General features: G+C 38.5%; 1 protein-coding gene across 1 annotated transcript in view; it reads left to right on the forward strand.

Annotated features, from left to right (window-relative positions):
- The first annotated feature begins 6426 nt into the window (after positions 1-6426).
- AKAP9 (A-kinase anchoring protein 9) overlaps positions 6427-13718 on the forward strand; it is a 137342-nt gene continuing 130050 nt past the window's right edge. The window contains exon 1 of the mRNA XM_081147848.1: positions 6427-6700. Within this exon, the coding sequence (XP_081003974.1) occupies positions 6653-6700 (48 nt within the window). The 5' untranslated portion in view covers positions 6427-6652. The remainder of the gene's footprint in view (positions 6701-13718) is intronic.

Here is a 13718-nt window from a genome sequence, read left to right on the forward strand (position 1 = left end):
ATAACAGAGAAAGCAAAGGGGTAAATATGAGAGGAGGACACATTTACAGGGTGTTCAGGAACAGCCTTCTCTGATAAGATGATAATTATGCAGAGGGGATCAGAAGGTGAGCTGTCTGGCTATCTGGAGAAGAACATTTCAGGCAGTGGGAATATCAAGTGCAAAGACCCTGAGTCAGGTACATGCTTGGCTTTTTGAAGAAAGACCAAGCAGGCCAGTGTGGCTAAATCAAAGTAAGGCAGAGAGGGTAGATAAGATCAGAGACCAAATTTGGTAGGTGTTAGGAGGATCTGGGATTTTACTCTGAATGATATGGAATGCTATAAAAGGGTTTTGAGTAGAAAATGACATGATGTGATTATTTATTTTTAAAATATATCTTTATTGGTTTCAGAGAGAGGAAAGGAGAGGGATAGAGAGATAGAAACATCAATGATGAGAGAGTCATTGATCTGCTGCCTCCTGCATGCCCCTGACTGGGGACTGAGGCCCCAACCTGGGTATGTGCCCTGACCAAGAATCTAACCCCAATCGCCTGGATCCTAGGTCGACGCTCAACTGCTAAGCCATTCTTGGCTGGGCGACATGATGTGATTTACATTTTCTAAGGATCAGTCTGGCTACTGTGTAGAGAATATACTATGAGGAGGCAAGGGTAAAAGCAGAGAGACCAGTTATGACCTTAGCAAAAATCAAGGTGAGAGATGATGGTGAGCTGGCCTAGTATTTAGTATTTTTCAGACTCATGGCTAAAACAAAAGAGGCCCTGGAAGATAAATTTATTTGAAATTTCCTTGCATATTTAGATGAAATGTATCTTAACTATAACAACTACATGATACAACTCTTTTGAAAACTTATTTAGTTTATATTCTACAACTGCTTAGAGGTATAAAATCCCCATCGATGGAAAGTTGGGCATGTCATTTAACCTCTCAAGCCATCAGTTTTTATTCTATAAAATGTGGAAGATACACCACTCTACTTCCCTTTATTTTATTTTATTTTATTTTTTATTTTTTAAAATTTTTAAAAATTTTTGTTTAAAATATTACAGATGTCCCTTTTTCTCCTCAATGACCCATTCTACCCCATCCCATCCCCCTTCCCAGTCCCCTTTATTTTCTTTATTTGCATACCTCTCACTTCTTTTATCCTACTAAGTGAAAATAACCATTTTTGGTTTTAGCATTTAATGTCTCTTTTTTTTTTTTTTTTTAAGTGTATCTTTATTGATTTCAGAGAAGAGGAAGGGAGAGAGAGTTGAAACATCAATGATGAGAGAGTCATCATTGATCCATTGATTGGCTGCCTCCAGCATGCCTCCAACTGGGGATGGAGCCTGCAACTCAGGCATGTGCCCTGACCAGGAATCGAACTGAAATCTCCTTACTTTAACCCTAATTGTAAAGGATAGTAGTTACATTTGCAAAAGAAGCTTAATTATATGTGTATGAATTTCTGGCATTGTGTAAAATGTGATTCAGCAATCAATGCATGGGGAGCCCTGTGAGTACCCATCTGACTAGAACTGGGAGTTGGTTACTGGGAAGAGTTGGAGTTAGAACTACAGAGTTATACAGGCAAATTATGGAAGACCTTGAATGATGGATTTAGGAATTTGACTTTCATCTTATGGGCAGTAGGAAGTCATTTTATAATGGAATGCCTTAATGAAAATTAAATCTTAGACAGCTAATCTGACAGAGTTAGGAGGACTAGAGTGTAATGGGGAGGAATGAAGCTGACATATCAGCTGGAGTGTTCTAAAATTTTCAACATATGAGATAATGAGAGCCTGGTCTACTATGTTGGCCATGGAACAGAAAAAGCTGGGAAGGAGTCAAGAGACTTGGGAAAGAAAGGACATAGGCCTGATAAATATGATGGATGAGATAGAAAAGAATAGAAGATGTCTCCAGGATTTCAAGTTGAGGAGACTGGAAGAAAGCAGTTAACTGAAATAGAGAAGTTTGGAAGTGTTGCTACTAGATGGAAGATCTTGTTTTAGGCAATTTTCATGACAAGTGATGGTGGGAAATGTTCAGTGGAAATGGTAGCTTGCGATGTCTTCTAACTAAGGAAGCAAAGCCATGAAGATGGACAAAATAGTGAAATAACTGAATAGATAATTACTCTATCTGGTTTAGCACAAAAATCATAGGTGAAAGTTTTCGCCAAATAATTTTGGTCCAGGTTACAATAAGATAGTTTTATTACTGTAGGACCATGTATCTAGATCCTCAATATATCATTCTAGATTTGAAAAAATTAAAAGAAGCAAGCAAAATTCTTGGTATTTCAGTTTCACAATAAACACTTTTGAAAAATTAGAAAGATAGACACCTGTTTGTAAAGAGTCATTGACAAGATATAAGGGAATGTGACTTATTTGAAATCTGACTCGCTTTTAAATGTATAACATTTTGTGTAACAAAATACAGAATTCACCAGTGGGTGAGGTGTGTTAAAGAACTGGGTTACAATTCATAAAGCCTATGTACATTTTAAAGATCTGTGTAGCCTGGCTGAAGTGGCTAAGTTGGTTGAACGCTGTCCTTTGCACCAAGAGATTGCCAGTTTGATTCCCGGCTAGGACACATGACTGGATTTAGGGTTCGATCCCTGGTCAGGGAACTTGTCTCTCTTACAAAGATGTTTCTCTCTCTCCCTTCCTCTCACTAAACACGTACTTGAGTGAGGAATAATAATAATAATAATAATAATAATAATAAAGATTTATAGACAAGGACATGATTGAATTGCGTATTAATAATTTACTCAGGTAAAAACTCCAGAAAGCCATATGGTAAATAGAAAACAAAACTGGAATTGTAGGGAGAAAATGTGTCTGCATTTAAATGAAAATAAGGTTAATGTCAATCATGTAATATTGTCGCTAAAATATGTGACACACAAATAGGAATTAAGCATATAGGAAAACACAAGATAATTGTGCATTGGTGAGACACAGTTCAAATATTTAATGAAAATCAATTGGTTAACTTAAATTAGGTACATAGAATTTGGCAAAGATCCAGAGAATGGCAACTACAGTGATCAAATATATTTTAAGTAGACCATATAAGAAAAGGCTAAAGAAAAAGACAAGTTGCAATGATCCTCCTCCTGAATTTAGGAGTTATATTTTACTGTCCCAGATAATAAGACAATATAGGAAAGAAGAACCATCTTTTTTATTTTTTCCTTTCACAGAATCTAAGGAATTACCTTAATTGCTTCTGCAGCTTTTGTGAGGTAAAAGTCTAGTGATATATATTGGTTATTAAAATGAATTGACTGGCCCTGGCCAGTGTGGCTCAGTTGGTTGGAGCATCCTCCTGTACACTGAAGGGTGGCGGGTTCCATTCCTGGTGAGGGCACATGCCCAGGTTGTGGGTTCATGGGTCTTTAGACTTACTCTACTCTCATTTATCCCCTTGGCTCATGCTCTCATCTCTTTCAAGTTGTTGATTAAAGTCATCTTCTCAGGGGATGACTTGAATGACTGACTGACGACTGACTGACTGACTGACTGACTGACTGAATGAATGAATGAATGAATGACATGAATCAGTGTTATGAAGAGGCATCAGAGCATTAGTGCCATATGTTTGCCCTTCTAAGAGAAGTCAACACATGATTAACTTTCAACATTTATTGAGCACCCATTATGTATAAAACAGATGTGTATGATTGACTGGTCTTAGTGAAGGAAACATTGAAATAATCTTGTTGCTTTAGAACAGTGATTTTCAACCCGCTGGGGTTTTTTGTTGTTGTTTTGAGAAAGTTTATTTTGAAAGTCATAGAGGTAGAAGAAGTGAGCTGTAGAAGGAATGGGTTCAGGAAACAAGTTAAAGAGGCAAAAGAATGGACCTTGGAGCTTAGGAGAATAGAGGCAAGGAAACCATGCCTAGGGAGAGAGGGTGGAGAAAGGCATGAGCATGCTCCATAGAGAGACTCGCCAACCTTTTTCATCTCATAGCACACATAAGGTAATTACTAAAATTCTACAGCACACCAAAAAATATATTTGTTGCTGATCTGACAAAATAAGGATAATTTTGATTGGTTTACAGAAGAAAAATAATAGTAATTACCTACCCTTATTGGTCCAAAGTGAGTTTTTAAAAAATCAGGTGCCTGTACTTATATATAAAGATTTCTGGTACCAAGAATTAACCAGTCAGAAATCTTATTATACGATGTGGCCAATAAGATGTAACTTTATTATACAACATATATTTATGGTTCACACCAGAAGGCTACTGTTGTGTTGGCTGTTGTCATTTTTTAATTTGACAGTATAAGGGAAAAGAGGTCAGTGCCCCTGACTAAATAGTCAGGTAGTGCACGTTTTAAAAATTCTTGCTGCACACTGGTTGAAAACTGCTGCTTTAAGAAGGTTCTTGAACATTTTCAACACATAGTGAAACAAATACCTGACTTTCTTAGTTAATGAGAGAGCAATATCTATTAACAAACAGGAATATTTTGCTAGATATCCTAGGGTATCCTCCTCTCAGGCAATCACAACTACAAACATAATTCCTCAATCCAAGCAGTATTTAAATCATGCTCTATTAGAACAGTGATATTTTCAGTTTTATTCTTAGCTTGGTGGGTGACAGAATAAGCCACTTTTTCTTTAATTATATCAGTTCTTTTATTCCTATGATAAATGTCTATTCTCACCCACTTCCCAGTTCAAGTTAAGATAACAAGACAACATAGTATACTTGGGTGTTACAAGCTGCCACAATTAGGTATGCATTATGGAGTTTGAGAATAAAAACCTTTTTTAAATCTAAGAATTTCTAAATCAGGGCTACTTAAAACTAGTCTTCAGTTTGTGGTAGACTTAAGATCTTTAGTCTTTTCCTTTTTCCTTTTTCTTTTTTAACCCCAATTTTCACTTAACACCCTTTCTATGATTGAATTCAGCTTGTTTTAGTTCACATCTGGTAGTTTTTCAGTCCAACCTAGCTCAAAACAAAGGAGAATCATCATCAACCTGGATAATCAACCTGAGACGTTAAAATGTGTACAGTAGTTCATTCCAGGAATGCAGTTGAGGGTAAAAGGGTGGGGAGAAAAAAGGAGGTACAGAGGGAACAGATAAAAAAATGAAAGAGTAATGCTTAATTTATGAAAATGGCTCAATTCAATCCAACACGAGTTTATTGGGTGCAAAGCACTGTGCTAGTCATTTTAGTAATGCCAAGATGAGGAAGGCAGCCTCTGCCGTGGAGTCCGGAGTATGAGGTTAACTAAAAATTGCACAGATTATTAAAATATCATGCAGAGAACCTACAGAAAATACGAGGAGAAAGAAAACTGACATTCATTGAGGATGTTTTAATACACCAGGGGCAGTCAGATATATTATTAACTCATATATATTAACAACCCTTCCACAACTTCCAGGTAAACTCAGGGAGGATAGGTAACTTGTTCAAGGTCATTCAAGCTAGAAAGCTAGTGTATACTGGCTTTGTCCCCAAGTAGGTTTCAAAGCCTACGCTCCTTCCAGGACATCATTGCTAAGGGGACCCTCCGAGGAGGAGCTGGAGGGTTGTAGGTTATTATGTTACTTGCAGTTGGTCGGTGGAGGGAACAAAGAGATCAGAAAGGCCATTTGGGGCGGCCTATGAGGTGGGTCTTGAAGAAGGAACTGGAGACCGGGACGCCCAGTGTGTGGGGGGGAACCTCCAGCTAAGAAGTGGTGAGAGCTGACTGGCTGCTCTCCCGTGTTCCCGGTGGGGAGTCAGCCTACGTTAGAAACTGAGGTCCCTTGGGTCCCCTCCCCCACCCCATTCATTGCCTTTGGGGCTTTTCACTCTTCACCAGTTCCACCATTAGGTATCTATTATTAATTATTATCATTATTTTCTCCCATTCTGTGAGGTTTTTTCCTCTTCCCCCTCCCCTTTTTATTGGATTTATTGGGGTAATACAGGTTAACAAAATTATACAGGTTTCAGGTGCATAATTCTACACTTCATCCGCACCCTGTATTGTGTGTTCACCGCCCGAAGTCAAGTCTGTGCCCATCACCAGGCATCTGTTAGTTGTGTAACCTGAAAAATCTCCATGTCTTAAAAGCGACTAGAGTCCCTAGCACGCTGCGTGGGGTCCCACCGGTGCCTCCGGCGAACCCCTTCTCTCCCACCTCCTCAGCCAGGCCCGCCGCTGGAGACCGTGCGTTCCTCGGGCGAGGGGCTCCCCCCGCCGCCTGCCTTCAGCAGGTGGGGGCCGGTCAGAGCCCCGTTAGCGGTGACCCCCGGGCAGGGCGCGGGGCCGACGGGGCGGGGCGGGGCGGCGCGTGGGGGGGCGGGGCCGCGGGCGCACCTGCCCGGCCGGCGGGGCTCGCGGCGGGCTCGCGGCGGCTGCGCGGACCGACGTGCCCCCCCCCCCGCCCGCCGTGTGTTTACGTGGAGACGAAGATGGCGGCGGCGGTGACGGCGCTGCCTGTGCGCCCGAGGGCCGTCAGCCCTTGAGCGCGGAGACGTTCCAGTCCGGGGAGGAGCGCCGGCCCGGCTGTGCGCCCGGGGCTGCCGAGCTCGTGGTCCCACCTCCGTCGGAAGCGACCTTTCCTTCCTACCCCCGACCCTCTCTCTGTCTTCCCCCAGCCTTCTCCGCAGAGGCCATGGAGGACGAGGAGAGACAGAAGAAGCTGGAGTTCGGCAAAGCGAAGGTAGGAGCCGCAGGCGGCAGGGCCCGCGGCGGCGGCGGTGGCTGGGAGGGGTGGGAGGGGGCCTGGGAAGCGGCGATCGCGGCGGCCCCGGGGGCCCCGGCGCGCCGCCTGGGAGAGGGCGCTGCAGGGGCTGCGTGTTCGCCTCGCCTCGCCTCGCGCTCTCCTCCCGTTCGAGGAAGCCTGGTGTTACTACCCCGGAGGTACTTCCTTGGTGATTGGGCGGTGTGGCTTCTTTCTCGCGAATCCTCTAATAAAACCCCTTTTACTGTATTGCTGCAATCTGGTATTTATTGCTTCTAAATGTCCAGCCTTTCACTTTTGGGGGCCAGTTTTCTGGGTAGTGCAGTCATTGTGCTTTTCAAGGTGGGGATTTAGGGCTTTTCTTTATTCGGTGGGGATTTGTACGCTGATCATGATCTCGGCTTTCTTAGGTGGCACGCTGGCACTCTTGGGTGTGTGATTGGCTTGTGACAGCTGTCTCATCAGTGGCTTGAGTGTGCCACAAGTGCCAGCTGTGAACTTTGCGTTAAGGGCGTTTTTAGAAGCATGGCTTTGTATGTTTGTGTTTGGAGGTCTTTGTCATGGCACGAGCTTTTGTGTTGTGCAGAATGTTAATGCAGTATGTGAATGGAACTTCTAGGGAGGAAAGGTTCCATAGTCTCAGCTACACCTATACAATTCTTGCTTTAAATAATTGAATTTATTATATGTCTTGGTGAGTCCTTATGTGTATGTTTCAAAAAAAACTGTAAAGCAAACAATACAAAATTATACACAGGTTTTCACCGGGCTTCGTGAAAAATTTGACGCAGACAATATAAAATAGCATTTTAAAAAAAATTACTTATTTGAGCCCTGGCCGGGTGGCTCAGTTGGTTGGAGCGTCCTCTCCTACACCAAAATGTTGCGGGTTCAATTCCTGATGAGGGCACATACCTAGGTTTCGGGTTCGATCCTCTCTCCAGGAGAGTATGGGAGGCAACCAGTTGATGTTTCTCTCTCACATCAATGTTTCTGTCTCTTTTTCTCTCCCTCTCCCTAAAAATCAATGAAAATATATCCTCAGGTGAGGATTAAAAAAAATTACATATTTGAGCATATCTTTTGGCTGGCTTCAAACGCCCCCTTTCTCCCTATAATGAAGTTATCTTTAATAGATTATATTCTGTTTTATTAGAGATGATTGTTAGCAATTATACTTGGACCACAATTAAATTATAATCTGGTTAACTTTTTTCTCCCTTCTTCCCCTTCCTTCAAATAAAGTAACAAAGGAGAAGTGGTCTATGATTTCAGTAATTATTGAAGGGCCACACTGCAGAGATATAGTAGATGCTTAGCACAACTTTCTTAAATGAATATGTATATATACTAGCTTCTTATTTCTAAAATATAGTTGGCTTTCCCACAAGCCCCTTCAGATTTCAAAGCTTAAGTGTTTGTATATTACTAGGTGGATTATATTACTTTAGGATCTATATATGGAGGGAAAGGGGCGTAGAGGCATCTTCAGAAGCCCCAAGTTGCTTACATTTATGCAGCCTGCAGATCTGAGCAAGTTCTATGAATCCAAGAAAGGGGAGGTAAAGTGTACACCTCCTTCCAAAAGCATTGAAGTTTAATTAGACATTATGTTTGTTACCTCAGAATGTTTACACCTTGCCCCCAGAAGTATCTTTTCTAAATTATGTGTGAAGCAGTCCTACAAAACATACTTTACTTTGGACAGCACATTTCATAATAGAGAATTTATTTAAATTGCTTTGATTTGGCAAAAAGGAATTCTAAGAGTTTCTTTGTATGTGTGTTCTTTGTCTTTTAAATTCTGCCTATAGGGTAAAAATCTCTTTAACATTCACTTTTACTGTAGAAGATTATATTCCTCTAGAGTTGAGCCCAATTTTTCCAGTTAGAAATAAATCTGTGAGACTTGTAATGCGAGGTATGTTTGATGGAGCATTAGCTATACCATATAAAACCACTGGAAACAACCTTCAAAGACAAAATTAGGATAATTGTTTTCTAAACTATATTATGTAAGCGTGATGGGATATTATGCAGCATTTAGATTATGAAGATTGATAGGAACATGGAAAACATAAGTAAAAGAACATCATCAAAAATAGTATATACATTATTTCATTTGTAGAAACATGGGCTTTTAGATTAAGACTTAGAAAGTTTGGATTGTAAATATAAAGACATTCAGCAAACCTATGTTGAAATTCTCTTTCATAGAGGAAATATAGAGACGGTGACAGTCTTTGTTCTCAAGTTGCTCACGGTTTAGTGGAAGAGACAGACACTGGATAATAAGTAAAATGAGCGGAGGAGGTATAGTAGGATTTGAGGTGAATTTTTTCATTTGTTAAAATGTGTTAAATACTGCTACATTATTTTTAAGGCTTTAACAAGGAAGTCTCTTAATAGTTGATATTAATGCAGCCTAGCATAATGCCTATTGCATGGCAGATACTCAATGAGTATTTGCTTAATGAATGAATGAGCAGAATGACTATGAGTTGTTAATGGGTGCTACTTTACTGGCATATTGCAGTTTAATAATAGTACTCCAGAATTCTCTTAATTGGAAGTGTCTTATTGCTGGCATCAGAAATCACTTAAAATGATCATTCCCAAAACTTATTTAGATACTTGGTTCTCTAAATGTTTGTTTATTGGACTTAAATATTGTATTTGATAACCTGTTTTTACAAACCACAACTATTAACTTTTTTTCTTGATGTTCAATAGGCTATTCACTGACCATTTTTCTTTCTGTATCTAGACTTTATAAGTAATCATTTTTTAAATGACTTGTTATGTATACAATATAGTATGCTTTATAAAATGTTTTATACCAACCAAAGTCTGTAATGATAGGAGAATAAATTTTGGTATATGTAGGCATTCAAATAATCTTACAAAGACTTTTTGAGTTGGGAAAATGCCTACAAATAATGTGAGGTTAATAAAAATGTTACCAAAAAATTATATGTCCATATTTATATATGAAGACACCTGGAAAAGAAATCCACCAAGATGTAAATGATGGTCATCTCTGGGTGGTATGTTATAGGCAATTAAAATTTTCTATACACTTCTAGCATTTCCAAATTCTCTACAATGTGTTTCTTTTACGATCAGTAAAAAAAATGTTTAAATGTCATTTTTTAAAAAACAAAGCTTATCAGATATAGTATGTTGAAGAGCTTGTTATACAGAACAAGAAAATGAGGCAGGGAATAACTAGTTTTCCTAAGGGCCCTCACTTAAGTCGCTTTAGTGTAGTTCTGGAACTGTAATTCTTTTTTTTTTTTAATCCTCACTTGAGGATATGTTTATTGATTTGAGAGAGAGATATAAAGAGACATCAATCCGTCACCTTCCATACACTCTTGGACTGGGGATTGAATCAGAAACCTAGGTACGTGCCCTGACCTGCAATCAAACCCTTTTGGTGTTATGGGGCAACGTTCCAATCAACTGAGCCACCCGGGCGGGACAGTCAGTCTTCTTTCATTTCTGTTTGTATTATATAGTTGGGATTCTTTACTATTAGACATTTATAGATCTTTCTGGTTTTATAGTTGTTACCACTTTTCCTTGCTGCCAGTTCTCATTGCCATGGACATGCTTAACATGCCTCGCTCTTTCTCATCTGCCTCTGCCCCTAACTTGCTATTTTAGATGTGCTGTAACCAGAGAACCTGGTAACTGAGTTAGATAAAATGGTTTGTAAAAATCAAGGGCCAGTGGAGCCTAGTGAATGGGCTTTATGACAGTTTTTTTCTATTACCTGTTGGTTTTTTGGTTTGTTGTTAGGTCCTCAGTTACTTCCTCAGTGTTGATGTTGCAAGAAGCCTCACCCATGGAGATGTGAGACATTACTGCATTATTAAGTAAATATTTTCAGAGTTGGGCTCATCCCATTAACAAGGTGTTAACAGGGACAGCACGACACAGGCTGTCCTTGTGTTGAACCAAACTATTCTAACTCCATTTTAAATGATTTCATTTTTTCCCCAAATAAAATTATTTGCAGTGTTATATAAAGAAAGTATTGTAATATTAGCGAACAAAATTAGAGCATAGTGTGTATTTAGTATAAAATTATTACTCCTGTAAATTCATAGTAGGTATAATTTTTAATATTCTGTTTATACTTTCAAATATTCCAGTGTAGCAGAATTCAGTAAAACCAAAGTTTTGCACCAACTATTCAGCATTTATATAATTGGCATTATTTGATGAATAATTATTAAAATTTTTGCCTATTACATTCAGTAACTAGTCACTACATGACTTTTATTTGTTTAATATGCATTTTCAGTTTGAAAATGGTGCCAATTTTATGCAAAAAGAACAGTGCTCTTTGCAAGCTGTATATTAGGTTATTAGTAGCAGGACTTTTCAATTACTGATAGACAAAGTTAGTTATGGTGTAAAATTTTTCTTGCATATTTCAGATACACTGACTGCTCCACTACTACAAAAGTTGCTTTTCACCCCATTTCTTTTAAGCTTTCTAGTTTTTTTAAATTCTTATATGTGACATAGCTTATTTAGCTTTCCAACTGTATAAGCAGTTTGATACATTTATTGCAAGAGTGGTGCATTGTCTGTGATTTAAAAACTAATTCATGGTGGCGGGGATAAAGGGGATAAAAGGTGATGGAAAAAATAAAATTAAAATTAAAAAATAATGAAGGGGAAAAAACCTAATTCATGACCTTCAGGCTTTGTTGGGGGGAAAACATGACTCATAAGTTTTAAGAGAGATAATATGGGGGAAAGAATGGGCAAAACAGGCTTCTTGTTTTATACACTATACAGGTAGAAGTGTATAGTACTGAAGAAAGATTTCTAAGGCAAATCCAAGAAATGGCAAGAACTGGGATAAGATCCACTGAAGAGACTCAGCAAGGAGGTCTCTGGTATCCTGTCAATGAAACTCTCAGTTGAATGAGGACATGGAAAAGAAGTGAAAAGATTTGCTATATCCAAGTGACTGGAATATGACAAAATTGGGGCAAAAAGTATTTTCTAACAAAAACACCTCTTATTTTTATATATAAAAATTCCGTAATAAGAGCTAAACTATGACTGCAAAATATTTATCTTTATAGACTACTGATTGTTGAAATATAAGCGAATTTCTTCTAATATGGAAGTTACAAAGAGTTCTCATGATAGATTAAGTAGTAAATGATAAGGAACACTATACTTATTTCTCAATAAGATTCCACCGAAGTTGAAATTAGGCATCTTTCATTGGTCAGCATCTCTTTAAAAACTTGAATTTGTAAAAGCTTCAGAATTTTAAAAAGTTTATTTATAAAGGTGGTTTTGCGTCATGTGTGTGTGTTCATAATACTGCTTTTTGGCATTATTTGCTTGTTTGTGCAACTGACATTTTTGAACACCTACCACTTCAGCAGTCGACTTTTACTTAGCATGCATATATTTCAGTGATCACAAATTCTGTGCCTTATTGTGTATGGGAATAACCCTATCCTGTACATGAATCTCAACAGGTGTTTGAGAGTTTTTTATATTCTTCTGGTGCTAGATTTAAAGAAGCTATAGTTTTTTAATTGAAGGGAAATTTACATAACAAATTAACTATCTCAAAACGAGCAATTCAGTAGCATTCAGTACATATACAGCATTGTGCAACCACCATTTCTATATAGTTTCAAAACATTTTTATCATACCAGAATAAAACCCTGTACCCATTAAGCAGTTACTCTTCATCCGTCCTCCCCCTAGCAACCACCAACTTGTTTTCTGTTTCTATGGGTTTACCTACTTTAAATAAATGGAATCATATAATATTTGACCCTTAGTGTCTGGTGGTGTTTTTTTTCACTTAGTATAATGTTTTTGAGTATCATCCATGTTGTTGTATATATCAGTACTTTATTCCCTCTTATGGCTGAATATTCCATTGTATGTATATACCACATTTTGTTTATCCATTGATGGGCATTTCCACCTTTTGGCTAATTTGAATAGTGCTAGTATGAATATTTATATATAAGTATTTGAGTGCCTGTTTTTATTTCTCTTGGATATATACTTAGGAGTAGAATTTCTGGATTATATGGGAATTCTATGTTTTTTGAGGAACTGCCAAACTGTTTTTTTCATAGTGACTTACCATTTTACATTCCCACTAGCTCAGTGTAAGGGTTCTAATTTCTCCATATCCTCACCATCATTTACTGTTTTTCACTTTTTTATTATGGCCATTCTAGCGGGTGGGAAGTGGTATTTCATTGTCATTTGATTGGTAATTTTCTAATGACTAAGGATGTTGAGCATGTTTTCATGTACTTGTTGGTCATTTGTCTATCTTTGGAGAAATGTCTATTCAAGTCCTTTTCCCATTTTAAAAAAATTATTGACAGGAGAGAGAGAGACAGAGAAATTTGTTATTCCACTTATTTATGCATTCATTTGTTGATTCTTGTATGTGCCCTGACCAGGGATCAAACCTGCAACTGTGGCATATGGGAACAATGCTCTAACCAATAGAGCTACCTGGCCAGGTAGAAGTTGTTATCGACTTCTTTTATGTATTATTAATTATTATTTATTCTATTTATATTACATATATTTCTGTACAGAGAAAGAGTGTGAACCATGTGTGCTCAGGCAGGTGTCAGAGAGGAGCAGACCATGAGAGACACATCTCTAGTAGGATTATCTTTCATCTTGGTTTCTTTTTAGTCCTTATGGGCTCTGCCCAAATTTAAACTGTTACTTCCTTTGAATAATAGGTTCTTGGCAAGTTGATTAGAGCATGATGCTAAAGTTTGATTTCTGTGTGGGCCAGTGAGTCATTCCATTCCATAGCCAGCTGTTTTACAAGTGCATGCAGTTGGTCCAAGGGGCACCTGTTGGGTTTTTGTCTTGGTTATTACCAGTCCATTTTCACTGTGGGGAAAAATAACCTAGTCTTCAGTAGCAAAAAGGCTTGTCATTTTCATGTGTGAAAATTATAGGACTATA

Source organism: Miniopterus schreibersii, assembly GCF_964146895.1.
Source record: "Miniopterus schreibersii genome assembly, chromosome: 9".
NCBI lineage: Eukaryota > Metazoa > Chordata > Mammalia > Chiroptera > Miniopteridae > Miniopterus > Miniopterus schreibersii.